This window comes from Ochotona curzoniae, unplaced genomic scaffold (assembly GCF_017591425.1).
Source record: "Ochotona curzoniae isolate NIBS_2020 unplaced genomic scaffold, NIBS_Ocur_1.0 contig_3520, whole genome shotgun sequence".
NCBI classification, from domain to species: domain Eukaryota; kingdom Metazoa; phylum Chordata; class Mammalia; order Lagomorpha; family Ochotonidae; genus Ochotona; species Ochotona curzoniae.
In genome coordinates this window covers 21,757,762-21,784,425 of record NW_024465894.1, presented here as the reverse complement: position 1 = coordinate 21,784,425, position 26,664 = coordinate 21,757,762, and the positions used below count along the sequence as shown (strand labels likewise).

Below are 26,664 nucleotides of genomic sequence, written 5' to 3'. Positions count from 1 at the left end.
TCACTTCTTCTCTTCCTCCTCACTCAAGCTGGTGCTCTCCTGGTGTGTGGGTGCCAGCTTGCTCTGTAAAATGGCTGCCAGTTTTTTGGAGGTCTTTTTGAGGAACGCGCTGCCTGGGTGGGCACTGTTCACGTGCAGGTACAGGTCCTCCTGGGTAGGCCCCGTGTAGCCACAGTCCTCGCACACGTAGAGCTTGTCGCGGCGCTGCTTGTAGGCGTACTGCTGTTGCACGCCGTGGATCTTCTTCAGGTGCGACTCCAGGGAGCAGCGCTGCGTGAAGGCCTTGTGGCAGACCTCACACTTGTAGGGGCGGATCCCTGCAGGAACAAGGGACAGAGATGTCACTCGTTGGCTGCCACCAACTTGGGGGCTCCTGCCAGCAAAGCTGCTGGGACGTATCAGACTGAGTAGGATCTGTGGCAAAGAGGGAGGCGGGCATGGCCTAAGCAAAGGGGCATCTCAGCATCCGTAGGAGTCAGCCTCGTTCTCATGGACACCAGCACGGCCGACTCCACCTGCCCTGGAGGAAGACTGACATTCCTGTCATTCTGCTAGCTTTGTCACATTTCTGATAGTCCTCAGTGTAATTCAGAATTCAGTGTCATTTTGGATCTTTAGTTTGTCTAGAATGGGCTTTCCCAGAAGACCACCATCAAGAGACAGGAAGTACTGTTGGCACACTGAAGAAGTAAGACAAATGAGTTACAAGTGACAGGCAGAGTAACAGCAGCCAGGTGGGAGATGGGGGAGGACATGCCTCCAAGCTGCCCTGTCTACCTGTTACTGGCTGAAGGCTGCTCTTGGGGGCTGCCCCTTGCCTACCTCGCTCAGGCAAAGTGGGCTCCCACAAGCTAACACTCAGACAGGTGTGCCAGGTCAGGCAGCTGTAGAACTGGACACGTGTGCCCAGAAACGACAGGGGCTGAGGCCATGGGGGCAGGAGAGGGATCCCACCTGCTAAGGCCATGGGAATCATGTCCTAACTTGGTCTCCTGCCAGCATCTGTGGGGCTTACCTTCTCCCGTGGGCGTTCACACGCACAGTGTATGCCAGGGAGCTCAGTCTTATCCAAACACAGTCATTCCTGTTCGCTTCGCTAGTTACTCACAGCATGTGTGTGTGAGAGAGATACCATGGTTAAGCAACCCCACACAGGCTTTTAGGTATTTTCCAGAGCTTCAGCACCTGATTCACTCAACAGTTTGGATAACAGACACTCCCCCACGTCTGCCACCAAAACCCACGTGTTAAAGGCTTAGGTCCTAAGTGCGATGTTACTGGTTAGTAGATTTATTCTAGTGGTTATGGATTGAGGGGGAGGTTTGATTGGGAGTCTAGGCAGTGGCCATAAGGGGGAAAGGGCCTTAGGTCACTGGGACCATCACTCAGAAGGCAGTTCGGGAGGAAGAGGTGGTTATATAAGCCTGAGTCAGTCCACATGTCCTCCTCTCCCATCTACTGTCCTCATGGGACACCAATGGCCTGTCTGATCTTGGACTGAAACTCTCTAAACTTGTGAGCTAAAATAACCCTCTCCCTCATTCATAGCTGTGTCGGGTATCTGTTTAGTAGCAGTAGCAGTATGATGAAAAGCTGACTATTAGACTCCTTTCTCCTAAGACTCATCCAGGGGAATCTGGAATGCACACTTCGCAACAAAAGCCCCTGGGTGGTCAAATGTTATGGAAGAGTCCCTGATGAAAGACTTGTGCCAAGGCCAAGGTGTGCTAGTGGCAGGACAGAGACCTTGGACAATGGCCAGCTCAGGGCCATCTTCCGGCCACGGCTCATCTTCAGCACCACAGCTCTAACAGCCTGACCGTCACAGGAAGGGATGGAGTAGAACTGCGACAGAAGCAAAGACGCTGAGTCTAAATCTCGCATGGCCAATGTCAAGAGAGCCTGGCCGAGCACATCGGCCACGGGGCTGCAGCACGTGCTGTAGGCAGATCATGGCCCTCTAAACAGTACAGGGAAATAAACCCAGTGAGGCATCATAGCACCTGTCTCTGGATGTGAGGCCTTGGGAGAAGAAGAAGATCATGCTAGAGGTGCATGGCCCCCAGGTCACCCCAGAATCTCAAGGGAACAGGGCCACCCAGGAGTCCCTGCAGCCCTTGCCCATTCTGCATAAGCAACAGGACTTCAAGCATTTGGCTGGAGCCAGGAAACTGCACCTTCATTTCTGTGTGTGTGTATGTATATATATATAAATGTATATATATAAAGATTTATTTATCTTTATTGCAAAGTCAGATATTATAGAGAGAGGAGACACAGAAATATCTTCTGTCCGAAAATTCACTCCCCAAGTGACTGCAATGGCCAGGAGCCCAGATTCTCTTCCAGGTCTCCCACACAGGTGCAGGGTCCCAAGGCTTTGAGCCGTCCTCTTCTGCTTTCCCAGGCCACAAGCAGGGAGCTGGATGGGAAGCGGGGCTGCCGGGACTAGAACTGGTACCCATATGGGATCCTGGCGTGTTCAAGGCGAGGACGTTAGCCACTAGGCCACCATGCTGGGCCCGTTTGTATGTATCTATTTTTGAAAAGTCAATCACCCTTTGGATCTGGAAGCCATATATCCCAGGATGAAGGCTGAAAAAAAAATAAAACTAGAAAAATCTAAATGCAAAGGATCCCTCTTTTACCCCAAGCACTTCCTCCTTTCTCACAGCCTTAACTTGGCAACAGGTCCTTGGGATTTCTTCATTTCTACAAATTCTCTACACGCACAAACACACTTAAAAGCCTATTTCAATTGCTGTGGGTGTGGCCTAAGCAGGTGAATGTTTCAAAAGCTGCCACAGGAGCACATGGGAAGCCTTCTCATTCTGAAGCAACGTGCACTGACACGGACCCTGCACACCTCTTTCCGGAGACACACACACACGAAGCTTAAGCTTAGCAGAGCAAACCCAGACACGGAGGTGAGGCTAGCGCCCGCCACGGAACTCCCAACCTTGAGTGTCCCCTAGCCCAGGTGCATTTCAGCTTTCCTTTTGATTTCCCTGGGCTGTGGAATATCTGCCTGTTCACGCTACGACAAATTAGAGAGGACACAGGACTGGACTAAACTCATCTATGCATGCGCACACACACACATGCCCCTTGGACACACAGCCCCAAGGAGGATTTCCTACAACACTGCCAGCACACCTGCCTTTTGACTACTTGCCACCTGCTGCATGAATGGCCTTGGGTGCTAGGACATAGGCACTCCAAAAAAAACAAAGTTTCACATTCTAGAACATTCCCGATTTTGCATCTCGGATGAGAGATGCTCAAGCTATGGTTCCCTGGGCAGTGGGATTACAAACCCCCACCTTTCCTCTTGAGCCTACACTCGGGCCAGGCTGAGCTGAGTGGTGACGGTGATGCACTTGGGGAACAAAAACCTTACCAGTCAGCACAAAAAGCATCTGAAGGCCATATGGTTAAGAATCAAAGCTAAACATCCTCAAAACTCGACACGACCACAGGCCCTGACTGTGCCCTGTCAAGCCACACTGGGACACGCGGTAAAAGGAAAATACGTATCCTCTGCAGGTGTTCTTGTGGTCTACTCTCCAAATGGCCACAACAGCCAAGGTTGGGGCTGGGGTGAAGCCAGGAGCCGGGAGCTCCATCCGGGTCTCCCACGTGGGTGGCAGGTGCACAACAGCAGGAAGCTGGATCTAGAGGAGGATGACTCGAACCTGGACACTTTGATAGGGATGCCGGCATTCTAAGCAAGGACTGGTTTAAGCCAAAGTGCCACAACAGCTACCCTTTATGCGTATTTTAATGGTTATTTTTCCCCTAAATATTCAAGTAATTAAAAACATACTGGGAAGTTGAAAAGCAGGCAGGTGCATTGGGACTGGCACGGTGGTTCAACTGCCAGTGTCCCATATGGGCATTGGTTTGTGTCCCAGCTGCTTCATTTTCCTTCTAGCTCCCTGCTTGTAGCCTGGGAAAGCAGTAAAGGTGGCCCAAAGCCTTGGGACATTGCACCCTCATGGAAGACCCAGAAGAAGCCCCTGGCTCCTAGCTTCGGATCAGCTCATCTCCGGCTGTTGCAGTCATCTGGGGAGTGAACCAAAAGATGAAAGATCTTTGTCTCTTCTCTCTGTGAATCTGATTTTCTAATGCAAATAAATAATTCTTTAAAAAAAGAAAAAAAAAAAAAAGGAAAAGCAGGTGCATCAAAGTCACATTTTAAAATGCCTAAGTATCTTTCTAATGCCCCAGCAAGAAGTTTTCCACCCCTAGTTTTAATGCAATCAAATCTACCAAAAGAGTCTTTGTAAAAATCTCCTTTTCTCCTGAATAGTGCTTCTGGAGATTCTTCTTTAATGCTGCTTATTGCTCATCTTCCTTCCTTTTTATCTTTTTAAAAGATTTATTATTTATTCGTTTTTATTGGAAAGGCAGAAAGATCCTCCATCTGCTGGTTCACTTCCCAAATGGCCACAATGGCCCAAGCTAAGCAGACCCAAAGCCAGGAGTTAAGAAACTCCTCCAGGTCTCCCACATGGGTGCAGGGTCCCAAGGCTCTGGGCCGTCCTCTACTGCTTTCCCAGGCCACAAGCTGGGAGCTGGATGGGAAGTGGAGCAGCTGGGACACGAACCAGTGCCTGTGCAAGATGCTGGCGCTTGCAGGCAGAGGATCAGCCTGTTGAAACACAGAGCTGGTGCCGGTTTCCTTCCTTTTGACCACACCGTGGTGTGCTCTGTACAGCCATATCCAACCCCCCTACTTGAACAACTATGGGAAAGGGCATTTAGTGCGGCAGTTACTGCCTGAGAATCCCGCATCTCCTATCAGAGTTCCTGGCTTCGAGTCCCAGCTCGTACTCCATACCAGCCAGCACCTGGCTCATGTGCACCTTGGGAGATAGGGAGTGCTGCCTCAGTACCTCTCCCTGCACGCCCTAACCCAAAAAGGGACTTAAGAGTTCTAGGCTTCTAGTTGCAACTTGGCCGAGCCCTGGCTATGTGGGTACCTGAGAAGTAAACAGCAGACAGGAGATCTTTGTCTCTACATCTTTCTTTTTAAACAAATAAATAAATACACAATGTTTACAAGAACAGCAGAGGCCACAGTTTTCGGCACACATCTTCATGTCACATTGCACTGTTACGTACAGCTGGTCCACTCATGCCTGGTGTGTGACCAACAGTCTCCGCGTCACCTGCGAGCATGCTGGAATGCACACTCTCGGGCCTCCTGTGAACGCAGAGGCGAGAGCAGAAGTGCTCAGAGCCCGGTGGGACTTCCAGTCGCCTGGTGGCTTGCAAAATACAGGTTCTTGGGTTGTCTACGTCTGGGGTGGAGACAGGAACTGGCAGTTCTAAGTTCTCAAGTGATGCTGACATGCAGCGTTCTGTCAGGACTGGCCTCAGAGAGCCACAGGCCACAGCTGTATAAGCCAGTCTCAAGGACAGTCCTTGAGCTATCGAAAGGAAGCCACACCCCACAGCTCCCCTCTCCAAGGGTAAAGTCCCTAAGATGAGCCACTCGGCTATTCCGGGCTTTGTGAATTTTCCTGCTCAAGTGCACTGATGATAAAAACCAAGCAGAAAGCAGGTCTTTGTGACATTCCACTAATTCTAGGACAAATGCCAGAGTCTAAGAAAATTCCTGAATTGGAGTTGGCACTGTGGCATAGCACAGTGAGCCTCTGCCTGCAACACCAGCACATGGCAGCATGTGGGCACGGATCCAAATCCTGACTGCTCCATTACTAATGCAGCTGGGAAAGCTGCAGAAGATTCCCCAAGTGCTTGGGCCCCTGCACCCACATGGGAGCTTGGGGAGAAGCTCCTGGCTTTGAATTGACCCCCAGCTCCAGCTGTTGGGCTAGTTAGGGAAATGAGCCAGCACATGGTTCTTTCTCTCTCCCACCCCATGACCTCTCTGTAACCTTGCCTTTTGGACAAATAAAAATCTAAGGGAAAAAAATTCCTCTGGGCATGGCACACACAGCAAACTGATTTTAAATGAATGAGTCCCTGGCCTCTGGAAGAAGATGTTAAAATTCAGGATCTAGTTTGCTACACAGTGAAGGGTTCTGGGGGCTCCTTCCCACAAGCCCAGGAAACTCGCCCATTCCAGTATCCAGGGCTGCATGAGTCTAACCGGGTGTTTTAGCGAGTCTTGGAGGGCAGATAATGAGAGCTGGATAAGGGTTGCCATCATCCCAGCTGACCAGGCAGCAAACCTGCCTTGAAGCGGAGGGCTGGTCCAAACGAAGGCAGCCAGAGATCAGCTGCTCCGCCCCAGGCGCTGTATAGCTGCTGCAGCTCCAAAACAGGCAGGTGCAAAAAGGCAGGGAAATCAGGCCACCAACACCAGCCTCTAACCTGGACCCAACATACGGGTGTTTCCAACCTGATTCCGTGAGGTTCCCATGCCTGGAAATGGCCAACGATCTGCCACCCAGGGGAGAGGCCGGCTGTGTCACCAAGCTACACCCAGTGTGCACAAGGTCCTATCTCCTTCCTGTCTGCACTCAGCTCACCCTGCGCCAGGGGCAGACGTCCAACAAGGGTGGGATAGGCAAGGCTAGGCAACTTGGAGCCCTACGGCATGTGCATGACTGATGCGTGGTTTTCCCCAAGGGATGGGGGCTGGGTGATCTGCGGATAGCCTTAGAAAGGTCTAGATCCGGCATTTCTGATTTCTGCTCACCTGCTCCCACTTTGCACACCTGTTACCCCTCCCCACTCACCCCTCTTTCCTGGGCAGCTGACTCCCCACCCACAAGGCCTGGATGGACACACGCCCGTCACCCGGCCCCCTCGGACACTCAGAACCAAGGGAAGCCAACGCCAAGTACTCCTAGGCTGTGTTCAGAGCAAGGGCCGATCTTGCCCGTGTGGGGAGGGCGAGCTGGGGACTAAAAACATCCAGCTGCATGCTGGCCATCATTAATCTACTGACACACACGCGAGGCCAGAGTCCAGGGCCACCCATAAGCCTGGCAATACACCCTACTGCTCAGTAACTGAGTCTGCAGTCAGATGGCGCAGCTCTTCCTCAGTAGCCCCATCTGCAAAATGGGCATAATACCCAGACCTCCCTGGTTAGGGCTACACTAAGGATTAATGAAGGTTTCCCCTGCAAGGGTCCCAGCAATGGGACATAGCTCAACATAACAAAATGTCCCATAGGAAGAACACCTTGTGGGTGCATGGACATGCTGTACTGCTCTGAAAAATGCATTTATTTATTTACTTCCTTCTTGAAGACAGCAACAGACAGAAAGGGAGAGGCAGGGAGAGAGTCCCCATTCCTTATTTCAATCCACAAACACCTATGAAACCCAAAGCTGGGAGCCAGGAACCCCATCTTTCCCATGCGGATGCCGGAGACCCGAGCACTCAGGCTGTCTTCTGCCGCCCCTGCAGACACAGCAGCAGCGAGCTGGGCAGAAGCAGAGCAGCCAAGATGCAATCTTGCTCTAATAGGAGATTGCAATATTATAGCAGCAGCCACAACATACTTGTCTTTCAACTGTTGTTCATAGGTCATGCTTTAAAATATGATCACTTGGGGCCAGCGCCATGGCATAGTAGGTTAATCCTCTGCCTGTGGTACCAGCAACCCATATGAGCCCGGGTTTGATTCTCAAGTGGCCCACTTCCTATCCAACTCCATGCTAAGGTGTCTGGGAAAGCAGTCGATCAGGGCCTCAGTCCTTGGGCCTCTGCACTCACGTGAAGATCCAGAAGGAGCTCCTGGCTCTGGACCACCCAGTTAAAAATCTTTCTCTAATTCTGTCTTTCAAGTAAAAATAACATAAAATACTACTACTAACAATAATAATAAACTGTGATGCCCTTTAGACCAGGCATCACAGGCTTACCTTCCCTGCCCCACCCCCGAATTTTGCTTGTTCAGTTATCCTAATCCCCAATCAACTGCCTATCACACAACTCCAAGGAAATTCTTCACTACCAGCACTTTCTGCCCAGCAGTTCCTTCATGGAGCTTTGTCTCAACATGAACTTCAGAGAGCAGTTTTACAGGGTCTCCTCTAAGGGGTAGACAGCTGGAGCAACCTGCTTGGAAGACTTTAGCAGAGCCCATTAAGAAAAAAATGTCCCCACGTTCTGTTCCAGCAATACACAGACTCACACACATAATGCATATACTTTTATGTGGGGGTCATCAGGGCCCCTGGAAATAGAGAATATTCAAGGCGATGCTGCTTGAAATAAAAAAAATAAATAAATTCTATAGCTGTCACCTGCTGCAGCAACAACCCACATGGGCACAAGCCACCCACATGGCTCTACCTCCCTGCTAGTGCACCTGGGAAAACACAAGCATGCTCAACTCCGTGGAGGCCCTGCACCCAGGTGGGAGACCAGGTAGAAGCTCCTGGCTCCTAGTTTTAGACTGGTCCAGCTCCAGATGTTACGGCCATTTGAGGAGGGAACCAGCAGATGGAAAACCGTCTCTGTAATTCCGTCTTTTAAAAACAACTAACAGAGCCCGGCGCGGTGGCACAGTGGTTAAGGTGCTCGCCTTGCACGCCCGGGATCCCATATGGGCGCCGGTTCTAATCCCGGCGACCCTGCTTCCCATCCAGCTCCCTGCCTGTGGCCCGGGAAGGCAGTCGAGGATGGTCCAAAGCTTTGGGACCCTGCACCCGCGTTGGAGACCCGGAAGAGGCTCCTGGCTTCGGATCGGCATAGCATCGGCCGTTGCGCTCACTTGGGGAGTGAATCATCGGATGGAGGATCTTCCTCTCTGTCTCTCCTCTCTGTATATCCGCCTTTCCAATAAAAATAAAATAAATCTTTAAGAAAAAAACAATAACAACTGAAACTAGTGTCATTAATCAGGAACAGGAAAAGGGTGGTGCCTCCTTGTTGCAAACGGTGTCATGATCTTGCATAAAGCATGACTCTGACACCTATTAAAGAATAAAGAAGGGCCTGGCACAGCAGCCCAGCAGATAAAGTCCTCGCCTTGCACATGCCAGAATCTGATATGGGCGCCGGTTCTAATCCCGGCTGCTCCACTTCACATCCAGCTCCCTGCTTGTGGCCTGGGAAAGCAGTACAGAACGGCCCAATGCCTTGGGACCCTGCACCTGCATGGGAGACCTGGAGGAGGTTCCTGGCTTTGGATCAGCTTAAGTTTCAGCCATTGCAGTGACTTGGGGAGTGAACCCGCAGACAGAACATCTTCCTCTCTGTCTCTCCTCCTCTCTGTATATCTGACTTTGCAATAACAAATAAATACATCTTTTAAAAAAGAGAGACAGAGAGAGTAAAGCATAAGGTTGCAGGCTGCAGGTTCAAATCCCGATTGCTCCTCTTTCAATCCAACTCCCTGTTAACGTGCCTCAGAAAACAGCAGAAGGCTTCTGGAGCCCTTCATCCTCCTGCCCCCCACGTGGGAGAGAGCAGGAATAAGCCCAGGCTCCTGACTTTGGCTGTTGTGGTCATCTGGGGAATAAATTGGCAGGTGGAAGATTCTCTGTCACTGTGCCTTTCATTTTAAAAAATATAGCAAAATAGGAAACAAAGCAGTGGAGAGGTCAGCTGGATAAGCAGGCAGGGCAATTCCCCAAGGGAGCCCACGGGTGCAGCGGCTACCACTCCAGACTTCTCCCGACCAGCATTCCTCTCCACCCAGTCATCCTTCCCCTGACGCTCAAACACAAACACACCATTGTTCCTGCTTCTTTCCATCAAGATGGGATTCGTTTGCCTTCTCATCCCTCTCACAGCGGCCCGCGGCGATGGCCGATAAGGCAAGGGGGAGGGGCCGGCACTGCTGCTTCAGAAAATACCCCCTCCCCCCACCACACACCAAGCTGACCCTCGGTACAGATTCCCACCTTCCAGGCAGCATTGTGAGATCCCGGGGCTGTCCCTCCCTTACCTCCGTCCCATCCCCAACACACTGACTGCAAACCCCTCCCCCTGCCCCTGTCTTCCTAGAGGCTCACACGACCCGCCCCTACCCCTTACCCCGGCACCCTAGCTTTGCCCAGCGTCCTAGGTCTTTAGAGCCAGCATATGAATGGAAGATGGCTTTGGAGGAAATGTGGGGCTTTGCAGAACCAGCAGAACGGCAGGGAGCCGGCGGAAGGTGTGCGCCTGCGGCTCCCTGCTGCTCCCAGCGCCTGGGGCTGCTTGCTGCAGGTCAGTGGACAGCTCCCGGGGGACAGCCTGGGGGTGCGTGGATGCTCGCGCAGGCGGAGTCCCGCCCAGGCAAGAATACGTTGTTTTCCGACAGCAGCAAGAGCAACAGCAGCAGCAACCCAGTTGGGTTACCCTGAGCCATTCTTAGGAAGCACCCCAGGTGGTTCAACACGACACACCCTGAAATAAGCTTCGAAGCACAGGCTATAATGGGCTTGCAGCGTTTTGCAGCTTTGCATGAGCAGAAAGAGGCTCCGGAAGTGGGCACCCGCCACGGGTCCACCCATAGCGTCCCATCCCCTCTCTCTGAGATGGGGCAATGGTCTCCAGGATGCGTGGGGTGGATGCTGCCACATTCCCACCCAGTTTCCCCTCTTGGGGTCAGCATAGGTGCCTTTGCTGTCAAGTATGCTGCCCCTTTCAATGTGCCCAGAAAGTCGCAGGTGACTGTGGGTGCCTGTTACACTCTCCAGGGACAAGGCAGCGCTAAGGCCACTTCCTGAAGCCCTCCCTCAGCCCCTTAAGGTCCACCCATGATCCTCACAGGTTCAATCCACTTGAAAACAGCCGCTTGCTCACGTGTTTTCACCAAAACCCGGGGAGTCTTTCGTGCAGTGGTTCATTCCTCTCTTGTAATCAAACCGACATCATCGGGCCATCTTCACACATACCCACACACATTGCTCTAATTTGTCTGGATAGTAAGGTGTCTCCCTCATCATCAACAACAACACTTGGATATTTAGGGATACATTTCCAAGGCTCTGGTTTCCTTGGCTGTTCTTCAAGATGCTTCCTTCTGCTTAGAGACGCTGACATGCAGTGGACAGGGTGCGTGCCCTCCATGTCCCTGTGTCTGGCCAGGCCAGGTAGGCACTTACAGGAGGGCCTGTGCTCACTGCACTGAGGCAGCCACAGCCCACGCTCACCGTCTGTAGCACATGTCATGAGCGTCTGCCTGTTTCTGGCCTCACCACCACAGGGATCTGGAAGACTCAACGGCAAACTTCCGGGACACACACCGATCCTCAAAGCCAAGACCAAGTTCCCATCAAACTCGAGTAGGGTCTCTATGTTGGTTACCATGAACTAAAAGTCCGAGAGTCCCTCATTTTTCCACCTGTTGTGCCGACTACCTCCCTTTAAGAAAAAAAGTTTCTTTCTTTTACTTGACTCGTTTACTTAATTCTTGTTAAAGAGACAGAGAGAGATCTTATGCACTGGTTCACTTCCCAAATGGCCACAACGTATGGAGCTGGACTGGTCTGAAGTCAAGAGGCAGGAGGAGCGTGCTCTGGGTCTCCCATGCGGATGCAAAGGTCCAAAGCCATCCTCCTCTGCTTTCCCAGGCATACTGGCAAGGAGTGGGGTTGGAAATGGAGCAGCCAGGGCTAGAGAACCTGTGCCCACATGGGATGCCAGCACCACAGGTGGAGGATTAGCTTGCTGTGCCCCTATGCTTCTCCCTGATCCTTTTGTTGATAAAGCTTAGGAAGTGCTCCTAGGACCTGCTAATCAACACCTGCTAAGGATCCTCCAGCTCCCAGGACCTGCTAATCAACACCTGCTAATCTGTCAGGAAACCTTGGCCAGCTCCTTTTGGCTCTTTATTCCTTAAGGGCACACATTTCCATCCAAAAAGAAGTCAGGGCAGGGAAAACATGCCCAAGACATGTCCACAAGTTGGTCTCCTGATGAACTGAAATACATTTCAAAATCAGGTAAGATGCTGTTGGGGACTCCTGCATCTCAGAATTCCTGCGCAAGTGTGATCCGGGAGGAAGCAGGTGTTGGTTCAAGTATTTGGGTGCTCACCACCCATGCTCTTGACCTGACTGCCTGTTCCGTGCATTTGGGGAGTGAACCAGCAGATGGAAGATCTCTGCCTGCCTCTGTTTCAAATTAAAAAGAAATAATCATGATTTTTTTTAAGAAAAAAAAAAAGGAGAAAGAAAGGTAAGTCAAATTCTCTAGTAGCTTCATTAAACCAGAGAAGCAAGTAAAATGAATTCTAATGAAATACTCTGTTGAACTCAATGTTTCTAAAACACGACCATTTCCCTCTGAAATCCATATTAAAAACTGAGATCTTTGCATTCTTTTTAAAGAAATACATTTTACCCTCACACCGCATCCCCCATACAGAGGCTGAGGAACTGGACGTGGCCGGAGGCTACTGTCCTACTAGGCCTGCTCCACACTGCCCACTGCCAGGACCCTCTTCAGCACCAGCCTTCCCGGCAATCAGCTCCTGCGTGAAGCCTATGGGACAAGCGTTAGAGGTGCTGGCACCTCCGTTCCCTGGCTCAGATGAGGGCCCCAGGAGACCTCGGCCAGGGATCGTGACATTCACTACCAGTGACAGTAATGCACTTCAGGACTTCCATCTGGAAGCTCCCAGCCATCATGAGAGTTAAAGGGGGAAAAAAAAAAAAAAAAGCAGGCCCATTTCAGAGATGAAAACATTAAGGCAGAAAGCTGCTTTGGACAAAATCTCACAGGCACCTATCTGAGATGCAACTTTGAGATTCTTCAGAGCCCTTCAGCACTTACAGGACCTGCCAACCCCCCTGGGGACATGCCAGCCAGTCCCCAAACTTAACTCCCTATGCCAAGCTCATCGTCAACCTGGCCTGCCAGGGCCCAATTTCAACTTGTTCACTGGTGCAGGGGATTAGAGAGCAGCCTTTAGAACCCAGCGTGATTGCTCAATTGGCTAATCCTCCCCTTGCAAGTGCCAGGATCCCATATGAGCACCAGTTCTTGTCCCAGCTGCACTACTTCTCATCTAGCTACTGGTCTGTGACCTGGGAAAGCAGCCAATGGGATCATCTGGGGAGTGAACCAATGAATGGAAGATCTTTCTGTCTCTCCTTCTCTCTGTAATCTGCCTTTCTAATAAAAAATAAATAAAAAGTGAAAAGCAGCCTTGGTGGGAGGCTCTGCGGTGTGGTGCCCTGGGAGCTGCTCTCAGACTGCCCGACCTAGCAGCCTGCCTCTGCTTCTGACCTAGCACCCTGGGAGGCTACTGGCAGCCCAAGAACGAGGGTTCCTGCCACCCATGGGAGAGGACTCAACAGAGTTCCTGGCTCCTAGCTGTTACAGACATTTGAGAACGAACCAGCAGATGGAAGATTTCTCTCCACCTGCATCTATCACTGTGTCTTGCAAACAAACAAAACAAACAAAACTTAAAGACAACAATAAGCTGTGGTCAGATCCAAAGTGTCCAAACGATTGGATTTCATTTATAGCAAGTCCAAAAGCAGGCAAAGGTAATGTATGCTCTGTGAGGTCACGACTGCAGGTCCCCACCAAGAGGGAAATGGCAACTTTCGGGGGCTGCGAAGGCTTTAATTCTTGGGGTAGGTGCAAACTGCCTGGGTTTGCTTTGCAACAATCCCTAACTTCACCGTTGGCAGCTCCCACAACAGCATGTACTTTTCTAGATGCATGCTGCACTTAAAGGAAAAGAAAGGCCCCCTTCAGTGCACCTGCCAGCCCTCCAAGGTAAGGGACCATCTTCCCAGGTCAGGGTGACAGCTCACATCAGGTATTCTAAGAGTAAGGAAATACCAGCAGCACTAGCAAAGAAAAGGGAATGCTGGGGCGCTGAGAAGGACCTTAAGGTCAAGGAACCCCACTGGGAGGGAGCAGTACCCCACTACCAGGGGCACCCCCAATCCTGGGAGGGTTTACAGGATGAAGGAGAACTCCACAGGGTGAATTCTAATAAGGCTACGACGCAGGTGGATGGGTGGCACTGAAAGGGTTAAAGATGGGCTGAGATGATGGGAGGCAGGGAATTAAAGGATGGGTTCCAGAGGGATTTCCCATGAATGAGTAAGATGGGGGATCCTGGATTGTTCCCCTCAGAACTGGGGAAGTTTGGTGGAGGGAGTGGTCCCCCATGAACACTCCCCTAGGGGACCACTCTTCAGAGGTATGCACCAGCACCCCCGACAGGGCAGTCCAGATGCTGAATGCAACTAAGACATATCTGATGAGGTTGTGGCCAGTGCCAGTGGGAACCCCCAGGACTGCCCAGGACCCAGACCCCACTTCCTAAAGCCAAGGAAGGCGCTAGCTTGCAGGCTGAAGTGGGAGGCTCACAGGTGAGCTCACAGAACACGAGGCAACTTAGCGGGCTCACTGTCCAGGAGGGGTATCAACCAGTGGTGGCAGGACCACCGAACACATCCTAGCAGCCAGGAGACACGCCCAGCATCCACATCGCAAGCAATAGTCCTCAGGATATCCCAGCAGGCGGTCCGCCTTGCACCTTGCTCAAACTGATCCCATGATCCCCAATTCTCTTACAAAGGCCAATAGAAGGCTGGGGGATGGCGGAGTGCTGCCCAGGGTGAGCCGTGCAAGATGCACCTCCCCTGGGATCTTTCCAGAAAACCTCGCCTTTGCTCCATGCAAAGGTGGGACAGGAAGAGAAGGCGCAAGGGACCAGAACAGATCCAGAGCGAACGACCTACACCTGCCTCACCTGTGTGTGTGCGCACGTGCCTCTTCAGGTCGAAGGTGTCGTTGAAGCCCTTGCCGCAGAAGGAGCACAGGTGCCGCTTCACCTGGTTGTGGCACTTGAGGTGACGGGTGAGCATGCGCTGCAGGCGGAAACTCTTGCCGCAGAGGTCACAGCTGTGGAGTACCGCGTCCTCGCACGTGCCCGTGGTGAACTGGGAAGGGGAAACACAGAGAAGCTCTGAGGGGGTGCAGGCAGTGGACATGTTTGGGGGTGGGGAAACGCCTCTGTTCCCTGGAAATTCCACACAGCCTGTGGCTTGGGGAAAGGTGTGAGCATCACCAGCAGGTGCTGCCGCGTTCGCCCTCCTCCCTCCTTCATCAGAACAAGGTCCTGACTTCCAGCCCGGACGCCACCTGACCACAGGTACAACCATAAGGCTACCAGGCTGGCTGGAGGAACACTTCCCACTGACTAGAGCCCTGGCTACCACCTGAGCCCATGAGGAGGCAGAAGCAAATGGTGAGGGTGGAGGAGCATGGAGAAGCAAGGGGTCTGGGTCCCGATGAGCCACACCGCTTTCCATGGGCGGTCCCCAAGGGAAGCTGCACCCATTCCCACTTCCAAGTGCAAGTACACGGCTCCATCCATCAAGGCATGGGGACTCCTCCTCCCCCTGCATCTGACCTATAACCACGTGTGCCAGTGGAACAAGCCATGCTCTGTCAGTTCCAGGACCCCCTCCGAGGATGCCAGACTGTACAGATGCTCATGTAGGAGCTCAAATAAAGAAGAGTGCAACCTACAGGTGGCCGGCACAAATCCTCCAATCAGTTACATTAACTCATGCCCTGTAAAGGCAGTTCAAATAGTCAAAACACTGTACAGTGATGACAGGGAAAAACTGGTATCCTGTTCAGATGCAAATGTACCCCCAGCATTTTTCCACCCCTCCCAGCACTTCTGATTGGTAGTTGGTAGAATCCTCATTTGTAAAATCTGCAGATACATAAGACTGTGTCATTCCAGTTCGTACCAGCGGGTTCATAGTGCTCACATTTTTTTTTTTTTTCAGCGCTCACCTGGTTTGCTCACTCACATTCCCACATCGCTGCCCCAGGCCTTGCCTGGGGCCAGTGCACACTCAAGAAGCACAGACGAGCCAATGGGGAACAGGTGGTCAATGCAAAGAGACCCAAGAGCCTAGAACAGGGCGTTCTTCCTCCAGCTCACTCTCACCTGCCTGGAGCTTGATGAGTCCCAGCTAGCAAAGGCCTGTGGGGTCCGGATTCTTGAGCTTTGAGCTGGAGACAGTTACCAGTCACCCAAATGGCTCATCCGCAGGTGCAGGTGGGCCTCTCTGAGTGGCACCCAGCCCTTGGCCATACAGCAGCTGGGTTGGTGGGAATCGGGGAACGGTGCATGCTTCAGTGTGCCCGGCCTAACCGTGAGAGCTGGAGAAGCAGAATGCCCGTGGGGTGTGCTATGGACACCCATGGATCTGGGATTGTCAGAGGGCAAAGGGCAGCGGCAAAGCCGAGCGGCCATCTAGGGCCAAGCTCGCCACTCCCTAGATCTGTCACTGCCTCGCCCTCAGCCCAGGGAAGGCTCAGCTGTGCCCAGGCCCTTCCTGTCACCAGCACAGGTCATGGTCTGCATCTTGACCTGCACTCTGATGTGGGAGACCGAGACGGAGTTCCAGACTCCAGGCTTCAGCCTGGTCCAGTCCTGGCTGTTGTGTCCATTTTAGGAATGAACTGGTGAATGGACAATCTCTGTCTCCTTCTCACTTTGTAACTCTGCATTTTACATAAATAAATAAATTAAAAAAAAAAACTCTGATAATCTAGAACTGCCTTTCAAAGTCTTGCCAACCACAGATCAAACTCGAATTCTTATTTCAGCTTTCAGGTAAAATTCTATTGGTCAAACACCCTACCTGTAATATAGAAAACTTCTACAGCCCAGAATGAAAGGGGTCAAACCTCAAAGAAATCAAGGGAGGGAGTGAGAATGAGATGCCAGACTGGCAGACAGAGCCAGTGTCTTAAATCAGGGCAGGGATGGGTATGAAGAGGAGCAGAAACGAAGGGAGCCGCATTTCCATGGGGCAAGGGCTGGTCCTCTGGTTTTCTTGGAACAGAAATAAAAAATTCTTCAAAACAACCCTCCTCAGCATTGGCAACTTGTCCACTTCCCATTTCACAGCAGGGAAAACTGAGTCATCACAGAACAAGTCCCTGAGGGAGCTCACCCAGAGGTGCACCCTCCTACACAGGTGGCAAAGATGATGGGAAGTTATTTCTCCTTAAGATTTGATTTATTGCTGGTGGTGCTTGCACCTTCCCCCAAGCCACAGGCTGTATATACTAGTAGCTAAAGTTCTTGCCTTGCAGGCGTTGGGATCCCATATGAGTGCTGGTTCTAATCCTGGTTACCCCACTTCCCATCCAGCTCCCTGCTTGTGGCCTGGGAAAGCAGCCAAGGACAGCCCAAAGCCTTGGGACCCTGCACCCATGTGAGAGACCCAGAGGAAGCTCCTGGCTCCTGGCTTCGGATCAGCTCAACTCTAGTCATTGCAGACATGGGCCACCTTCTGCTGCTTTCCTAGGCTCATCAGTAGGGAGCTGGATCAAAGTGGAGTATCGAAGATTCAAACTGGGGCTATACTGGACAATGGCACTTCAAGTGGCAGTTTAACCCATTATGGCACAATACTAACCCCCAAATGCAGTATGCAATAGCAAGATTGAAAGTTATCTATACGTTACTCTGGGACCAGTGCAATGGCACAGCATGCTAATCTTCTACCCTGTGGTGACAACAACCCATACGGGCACTGGTTCTTATCCCAGCTGCTCTACTTGCAATCCAGTTCTCTGCTTATGGGCTAGGAGCACAGTGGAAGATGGTCCAGGTTCTTGGGCTGCTGTATCCATGTAGGAAACCCAGAATAAGATCCTGGCTCCTTACTTCAAATCTGCTCAGCTCTGGTCATTGCAGTAATTTTGGGAGTGAACCAGCAGATGGAAGATCTTCTCCTTTGTCTCTCTTCTTTGTAAGTCTGACTTTCCAATAAAAATAAATAAATCTTAAAAAGAAACAGCACCCTGGGCCTAACACGGTAGCCTAGCAGCTAGAGTCCTCGCCTTGCACATGTTGGGATCCCTTATGAGCGCCGGTTCTAATCCCAGCAGCTCCACTTCCCATCCAGCTCCCTGCTTATGGTCTGGGAAAGCAGTCGAGGACGTTCCAAAGCCTTGGGACCCTGTAATCACATGGAAGACCCGAAAGAGGCTCCTGGCTTCAGACTGGCACAGCTCTGACCATTGCAGCCACTTGGGTAGTGAATCATCGAACTGAAGATCTTCCTCTCTGTATATCTGACTTTCCAATAAAAATAATAAACCTTAAAACAAACAAACAAAAAGCTGCACCCTCCCCACTAGCAGCCTATCATGCCCTGGAAGTAGAAGCTGCAGTCTGATGTGATTCAGCTGTTAACATCTGGTTCTTTGTGATGCTGACTGGGGGAACTGGAACCCAGAGAGTCTTGTCCCAGTCTGCCCAGGACGGCCCCATGACCCAGACACAGATTGTTCTTGGCAGACCATCCCCCAGGCCAGGGGACAGTTCTCCCTCCCCACATCTCACCTCTGTTCACTGTGCACCTAAGCTCACACAATTAACCCTGCACTTCATGTACAAGCCAGGAGACCATCCTCCAGGGATACCCCCAGGATTTGCTGAAACACTGAATTCAAAGCTAGACATTTATTTTGATGCAAAAAACTGCAGTTCATGAACTTTCTGAAACCTCTTTCATGCACGGATTTTCAAAAATATTTGCCCTAAAATAAGCTCATCTTTGAAATCCATTTTTCATTCCCCTTTTTTTTCTAGGCTCCTCACTGTTGCATCTTTCCTTCCTTCTTTCTTCTTTGATTTTCACTTTTACTGAAAGGTAGAAAGCCACAGTAAAAGAGTCAGGCCTTCCACCTGCTGCTTTACTCCTCAGACGCCCACAGTAGCAAAGGCTGGGCCAGAACCAAGAGACTGGAACTTTCCCTTGATCTCCTGTGTGGGTGACAGGGATCTGAGGGCTTGAGGCACCACCTGCTGTCCCCCAGGGCGTGCAGTAGCAGGAGGCTGGGACAGAAGTCAAGGCAGCCGGGCCCCACCAAGACACTTGGATGTGACCTGCGATGTGCCTGACCCCAACAGCCTGGAACCTCTTCCGGGTCTCCCACACAGGTGCAGGGTCCCAAGGCTTTGCGCTATCCTCAACTGCTTTCCCAGGCCACAAGCAGGGAGCTGGATGGGAAGTGGAACTGCTGGGATACAAACCGGCACGTATATGGGATTCTGGAGCCTTCAAGATGAGGACTTAAGCCGATAGGCCACCACACCAGACCCAAAACTAAATCTTTAAAAAATACCTATGATTTCTTCAGCAGCCCAAAAGGCTAAGAACAGGTCTGTTTTTCCAAATTCAATTCCTGCTCTACCAACTTAGAGCCTGTGGGATGCAGGTAAGCCACCAAACCTCCCTCAACCTTGATTTCCTCCCAAGCGGACAAGGATAGCATGGCCTCCTGGACATAAGGGAAGGAATTCAAGGAGAAAAGTGCTCTGAGAGCCCTGAACCAGCAAGCTCCTGAAATCTGTGGTCCTCAACCAAGAGCCGTAGGTCACAACCCCTTCCCTCTCACTTCTTTCTGTCCTCTCCGGCAGAACAGAATGGGAACTATAACTTTCAGGGTGGGCCAGCAGCCTCCCCAGACCCTCATCCCTGAACCCCACATTCCAAAGAGGCTCTGCAAACCCACACTCTCTCCCGTCTCCCTCGGCTGGGGAGGCAGATCTGAGCAGGTGAGAAAACACTATCACAGGCTTGCTATCGCATTCGGGGTCAACATTCAGGCAACTTCAGCTGGAAAGCAGTGCTGGATTTCAGCTAAAGAACGGGAGATCGCTGCTCCAGACCCACCTGAGGCAGGATCTGCACTGTCGCTGCCTCCTCAAAAAGCTGCATGGTCTCCATCCCACCTGAAGATGGTGCAAAAAAGAGCTTCCCAAGGAGGCTCGCAGGCCGGCCAGAGAGGACACCGGCCCATAGATGCTTGCAGGGCAATGAGAAAGTGATTCTCCCAGCCCTGACTCCAGGATCCCTTCTCTGCTCACCATCAGTTTTCTGCAGGATCTCAGTCCTTCAATTTTGAAAAAAACAAAAACAAAACAAAAAAAAAACCAGGTCTCTGCAGCACAAACAAGCCGGCCATTGTGTCAGGGCCACTGAGAACTTGTGCGCGATGCAGGGAGGCGGGAACCGAGGCGGCCTCTTGGATCAACTTCACAGCTGGCTGTGCTGGCCTACCTGTGCAAGTTTCTGAAGAAACAAAGACCAACCCTTTGCTTTCTGTCGATGCTGCCACCAGCCAAGTACATTCAATGAACAAACCTTGGGGCCAGTTGTGCTTATGCTACGGCTGAATGCAAGTGGAGCCACACAGGCTGGGAAGAAACCTGAAGTGGAGCCAATGGAGGGACACTCTCAGTTATCCATTCCCTTTCAGGGGCAGGAGAGCTAGGAACTACATTTCCCAGAAGCCTTTGCAGCCAGGGGCTAGGCCATGACCGGGCTCCACCAATTACATGCCCTAACAGGAGCTAGGTGTATTGGGGAGCGACAGGCAGCCATGGAGACTACAGTTTCTCTATGCAGCAATAGTTCCCTGGATGGGCAAGTTATGCTCAGAGCCGGCTTGGTCTTTCTTTGGTTCATTAAGTACCATTAAAATTAATCATTCTCTGCTTCAACCTGCTATAGTGGATTCTGTGGACTGCAATTCACAGCTCCTTCCAACGATTAAAACCTATTTCATAGGGCCCAGCACAATAGCCTAGTGGCTAAAGTCCTCCTGCACGCACTGGGATCCCATATGGGTGCTGGTTCACATCCTGGCAGACCCGCTTCCCATCCAGCTCCCTGCTTGTGGCCTGGGAAAGCAGTCAAGAATCACCCAGCTTCTTGGGATCCTGCACCCATGTTGGAGACCCGGAAGAGGCTCCTGACTCCTGGCTTCTGGTCAGCACAGCTATAGCTGTTGCAGCCACTTGGGGAGTTAATCATCGGACGGAGGATCTTCTCTGTCTTTCCTCCTCCTCTCTGTATATCTGGACTTTCCAATAAAAATTAAATAAATCTTTTAAAAAATTTTTCATCTCTACTCAAACTTAAAACTGATCCAATGAACAAAGGCTCTATTCCTTCTCTTCCCCCTTTTAAGGAACTTAGCCGTTATCAAGGATCCATTCCAAGCATTTTCCCACATCTCCCTCTCTCTCTTACTTCCTGTGTTCTCCTTCCAATGCCGTGTCCTTCCCTTTAGGAATTGTTCTTCGCTGTTGGGTGACTGTGTCAGGCTCCAGTGCACAGAGTGCAGGGAGACAGGACCAGACGGAAGTGTTCCCTGGCTTTGAGGAGCCTCTTCTACTTTTCCAAAAGTACATCCAAAGAGATGATCAGTAAGTTACAACAGATGATCAGTGCAGGGTATTCAATCCTGCCTTGGGGACAGAATTCATATGCCCTTCCAAATATTAAACTGTTGGAATTTGAACAATTCTGCTTGTAATTACAATTCCCACCAACACAACACAAAGCAAGAGCTACTCGCTTCTTCCACAATTAACTTGTAAGGATGTGGGGGAAAAAAATGGAGGGAAGCAAGACTGGACTGGAGCGAGCCCAGCAGTCACGCTGCGTTTGCAACACCAGCACGCTGCGTCACCATGCTGACTTGAGTGCTAGCTCCCAGTGCTCTGCTCCTGCACTGGGTCCACATGCTTGGGAAAGCAGCAAACGGCCAAGCACTGGGTCCCTGCTGTCCACGTGGGAGACCTGATGGGGTTCCTGGCTCCTCGCTTTTTTTCCAAGATCCTGCCCTCGCCAATGAGGCCATTTAGGGAATGAACCAGCAGAAGGAAGATCTCTCTTTCCCTCACTCTGCCTTTAAAATAAAAGAAACAGAAAACAAAACCGAGAGGCATGTCAGGCAAGGTCCATGTATGAACGTTATATGGATCTGATTAAGCCAGGTGTGTGCTTGGGTGTGCGTGTTGGAGAGATAGGAATTTAAGATATTCAGCAATGAGGACACCAATACTCGAATGGGGAAGATCATGAATTTGGTCTTTATCTGTTAGGGGCACGTCCAAAATTATTTATGGTTAAAATAATATCTGAGATTTGCTTCAAAAGCACGTGTCTGGGAGAGGCACTACGGTGTGAAGTGGTAGGCGGGGACTGGCGAGAGGTGACCGATCCCTGCCATTCTGCCTTTCACATGTTCTAATGAGCAGCACTGGAGTCAACAGACACCTCCACACTGTCACAGTCATCACCGCTGGAGGACTCCAGTGAAAGGATAAAAATACCACTAAAGGATCCAAACTTGGAGTCTCCTAAAGAACTAACTCCTAAAGAGGCCAAAGGAAGGAAGTAGAGGTGGATGGGGTGAGAGGACAAATTGACCGGCTGGTTGAGACTTGCCCCTGAGACCAGCCCAGAGGCCACACCGGGTCAGGACGGATCATCAGCGGGGCTACCTTCAAAGGGACTTTGTCCCCAATAAACCTCTGAAGGACCTTGAGGGATCAGTACAACTACCGCTCCCACCTCTCCCAACCCCAAAGAGTTTCACAATTAGAAAACTTGCATCCTCCTGAACGTGTGGCCTTCTCTGGTCATGGTTCCCTGAGCAATTCCGTCTAACAAGGGTCCATTTGGCATTCACATTGTAGCAGGTGTTAGAAGTAATTGCAATGTCATTTAAAGTCTAGGCAGAGGACGTATATATACGGGTCATGTGCAAACAGGGCACCACTTTCTATCAGGGCACCTGCAGATTCTGACACAAACGGGGATGCTGGGCAGAGGACTGTTCCTATTTCGTGTTTCTCTGTACCTGTACCACAGCTGGAGACCTGCAAATGGGTCCAGTGTGTGCATGCTCGTATGTACACACACAGACCCACAGAAGCTGGCATGTGCTGACCCCAGCCAATCCTAGTGAGCAGCTGAAAGCATCCCAGCAGTGCAGAGCTGATTGTGCAGCCATCTACACGACTGGCAAAGTCACCCTTCCTAACCTAGGCGCACACTTCCTTCCCAGCGCCACTGGTCAACCCCCCACGTTCCTAGAAAACACAGGACATCAACAAAGCTTGCTGCGTGTCTCTGTTGGCGGACTTCTTGCAAGGCATTCTACGCATCTATGGTCTCACCCAAAATACGTAACATGTCGGAGAGGCCAATTCTACTATTTCCGTTTTACCGAACAGGGAACTGACGCTGGGAGGGGATCACACATCCAACGCCATAGCCAGAAAAAGGCACCCACTGAGGCTTCCGTTCTCAAAAGCTAGTCAGACCTTCCTGTGCGCCTGGGAAACCCACACCTCTCAGCTTGACCCCGTATCTTTCCGCTCTGGCTCAGCTAATCCTGGTGTGACGTTCTTCCTCCTCTCCCACTTAAAAAGTGAATTTGCAGAAACTCTGTGAGTTAAGTATACTGGGCCATAATGTACTATGTCATGTGGAACTCAGTTTTTATTTGAAAACCACTTCCCATAAGGGCGTTGGTTCCAGCCTCAGCTGCTCCATCCCCTATCCAGCTCCCTGGCGATAGCCTGGGAAAGCAGTCAAGAAATGGCCCAAAGCCTTGGGACCCTGCACCCACATGGGAGACCCAGAAGAAGCTCCTGGCTTCTGGCTTTAGATTGGCTCAGCTCTGATCATTGCAATCATTTGGGGAGTGAACCAGCAGATGGAAGATCTATTTTTCCTTCTCTCTAAATCTGCCTTTAAAATTAAATAAATCTTTACTAATAAATAGATATTCCTAGGAAACTGGCATGAAGGCTCCTGGATAACAGTGCAAAAGCGAAGCCGACCACGTCCCCTCCCTAGTCCCAGTCCCAGCCAGGAGGTAACTGCTTTGGGGATAAGATGGGCTGGCTGCTAAACCTGGGATTTTGACTGGGGCGACGGAGGGAGAGTGGGAGAGAGAGAGAGAACCTAAAGTGCTGGTTATGGGATTGCACTACTTTTTCTACAGTGGAATCTGAGCAATTGGGAAGCGGGGGCAGGGGACAGAGGGGCAAGCTGGCTACAGTCACACCCCAAACAACGTGGCAATTGTCCTTCCAGCCTGGTGATAAATATGCAAGTGGGACACCTCACAGAATTTCCCGGGAACTAGTACAAGAGCCAGCAGCCCTAGGCACATAGCTCCCTCCCGCTTAACCCCACCAGACCCAGACTGGCCTTGGAGCCAGCCTGCACTCTTAGTGTCATTGGTAAGTGGACGTTCAGGCAGCAGAGGGCCAGCCCAGGTCTCCACGCGGGACTCCAGCTCTGGCCTCCAACCTCAATTCATAACCAAATATACCCAGCCCACCCATTCCCAACCCCGGCGGGGAGGGTGGGGCCCCAGAATGTTCCGGAAAGTAACGGGCTCAGCCAGACCACCCGCTCCTCCCTCCAGCCCTCCCCCAGGCTCCAAATCCTGTCACCACCACTCCCGGTCCCGCCCCCGCCCCCCGCCAGGCGGGGCGGCCTGGGGAACCCTTGCAATCACTGTTTGGGGTATCAGCAGCTCTGTGGGTCAGCAGGCTTGGAGCTGGGGTCAGGCCATTTATGCAAACACCACCACACCCAGCTCCAGGGGCAGGACATGTCTGTCCTTTATCAGAGGCAGGAAGGGTTCCAGATTTTGCCTACAAGTCTAGAACATTTGAGGGGTGCTCCAAAACACAACAAGGGGAAACAAGGCGCTGGTTTAGGGCACTAAAGGAATCTGCAATGAACACTACCTCTTGCCCCTCAATCCCTCAACCCTCCTGTCTGGCCATCAATTAAGTTCCAGAGGATTTGAATGAAATGACAAATTTAAAGCTCTAAGCACCGACCTGGGTCCGACAGGCACCCCAAAACTGGCCCTGGGATTGGCTCACTGTGCGCCCACCTCACCCCACCCCCCAAAAAAACTGCCGCAGCTCCCATTTGCAGAATACAACAAAGTCTGAAACGCTCAGACTCCGGTGACAAAAGGAACTGCGTGAGTCCTGGGGAGTGAGATTTCCGAGCACCCAGACCCTTTCTCATCCTCCCCGGGAACCCTGACCGCCCGGAGCTACACCAAGCCTGAGCCCAGGACTGGCTACTCCACCGCTAAGCTCGGTACTCGACCGCTAAGCTCGGTCGAGTCAGGCAGTTCCCAAGAGCCACACTTGGTGTCTGGCGGAGCCAATGGGGGTGGACCTAGAGGTGCGGGTGCGGGAGAATCCAGGCGGCGGGAGGACGCACGAGGCGCCCTGGCCGCCGCCCAGGGGCAGGTGCAGGAGCCGCGAGGCGGGCGCGCACTGAAAGCGGGTGCCTGGGTGCGCGGGCGGACAAGGCGGGCGCGGCAGGGAGGGGCGCCGGCCCCGGGAGCCCGACGCCAGGGCGTGGTGCAGGTGGCGGCGGGGGCAGAGTCGACACCCTACCTTGATTTTCGACCTGGCAACCGGGTGCTGCTTCGCCGCCAGGTGTCCATCGAGGCCCTCGGCGTCGCCGGGCTCCGGGGCGTGCGGGAACGAGCTGCTCTCGGCGCCTGCGGGCTCCCCGGCGCTGCTGCTCCCGCCGCCGCCGCCGCTGCTGCCGCTGCTGCTGCTGCTGCTGCTGCTGCCGCCGTCGCTGCGGCAGTCCTCGGGAGGGTCTCCGAGCAGGCAGCCCAGGCCCACTGCGGAGGGAGGGGCCGCGCCCCGACACACACACACGCGGCGTCAGGCCTCGGCGCCCGCGGCAGTTTGACCTGCGGGCGGTGTCGCCGCCGCCGCCGCCCCGCCCCGCCCCGGACCTGGGCACCTCGCCAAGTTGGGCGACGTCGCAGGGGTGGGTGGTCGAGCAAGCCCCCGCCTCCCCTCCTCCAACGGCCTCGGGGTACCCTGGGAGCCGATTCCCCACGCACACACCCGCCCGAGCCCCGGCGGCCGCGAGCCCAGGAGGGCGGTGCACAGCGCAGGACCCCCCGCGCCACAAGTTCCCCCATGGACTGGGGAGAGGGATCGGGTGGCTTTAGCCCTCTCCCTTCCCAGCCCCGAGAGGCTGGCGGGCTTCGGAGCACCCCCCTGGAGGACACAGGCTCGAGGGGGCAGCCCTGACTGTCTTTCCAAGCCCTTCCTGGGCCACCTCGGCCCGCGCTTGCAGCCAACGGTCCCGCCGCCGGGCAATTAGAGGCTCCTCCTAGGGGGAAGGGACCACGGGGCGTCCCCCCCTTTCCCCCGCCCCGCCGGAAGGACCCACGCGCCCCTACCCTTGGAAAGACCCGAGAGGTGGTGGGGAGTCGAGCCCCGGCCACCCCTTCCCCCACCCACGCCGGGAGCCCCCCGCGCCGCGCTCACCTGGGATGTAGGTGTCTGCTCGTTCCTCATCCGGAAGTTCATCCCAGCTGCGCACCGAGACCCCCGGGCTCCTCCTCTTCACCAAGAAGACTTTAGGCATGGTGGGTGTACCCCCCCTCCCGACTGCTCCCCGCTAGCTTCGGCGACGGCGCGGTCCCTCAGAGCCCAGCTTCCCGCTTCGTCCGCCTTTTCCAACCCCGCAGCGGCGCGGCCCAGGCCTCTCCCGCTCCCGCACGCCCGGCGACTCGCAGCCGCCCGGCTCGGCGACACCTATGCCTTAAATCGCGGGTGAGACCACGCCGGGAAAAAGTTTCATAAGGTGGAATAGAAAAGGCACCAGGAAACTTGGGAGTGAGCATGCGCCCTGCAACATAACGGTGTCAACAAGCTCGCTACCTGTCCGACCGGTTCCGGCGGCCGGGGCTGCCTGTTGCAGCCCTTCCTAAGGCATGAATGTTTGCAAAAGAATTTAACGTCTGATTCCTCCCCCTCCCCTTTTTAAAAAAAAGAAGCACTTTTTTTTTTGGTTTGGTTTAAGTCAAACCCTTGACCCGTTCGCTCCAGCCTCACCGCGCACCTGGGGCGAACTCTTCAGG

The 26,664-nt window shown here is 52.7% G+C and overlaps 1 protein-coding gene across 1 annotated transcript; it reads right to left on the bottom strand.

Annotated features, from left to right (window-relative positions):
- Nucleotides 1–26,168, bottom strand: OVOL2 (ovo like zinc finger 2). The gene is made up of 4 exons (XM_040981185.1): nucleotides 26,069–26,168; nucleotides 25,172–25,407; nucleotides 14,645–14,834; nucleotides 1–317 (listed from the first exon to the last, which is right to left on the bottom strand). Exons 1-4 carry the CDS (start codon nucleotides 26,166–26,168, stop codon nucleotides 1–3), a joined length of 843 nt encoding a protein of 280 aa, XP_040837119.1.
- Nucleotides 26,169–26,664: the final 496 nt, after the last annotated feature.

Coding starts and splice junctions, on each gene's coding strand:
- OVOL2 (XM_040981185.1), bottom strand. CDS start 26,168: ATGCCTAAAGTCTTCTTGGTGAAGAGGAGGAGCCCGGGGGTCTCGGTG. Junction 25,408..26,068: donor AGCAGACACCTACATCCCAG/GTGAGCGCGGCG, acceptor CTCCCTCCGCAG/TGGGCCTGGGCTGCCTGCTC. Junction 14,835..25,171: donor TTGCCAGGTCGAAAATCAAG/GTAGGGTGTCGA, acceptor TCCCCTTCCCAG/TTCACCACGGGCACGTGCGA.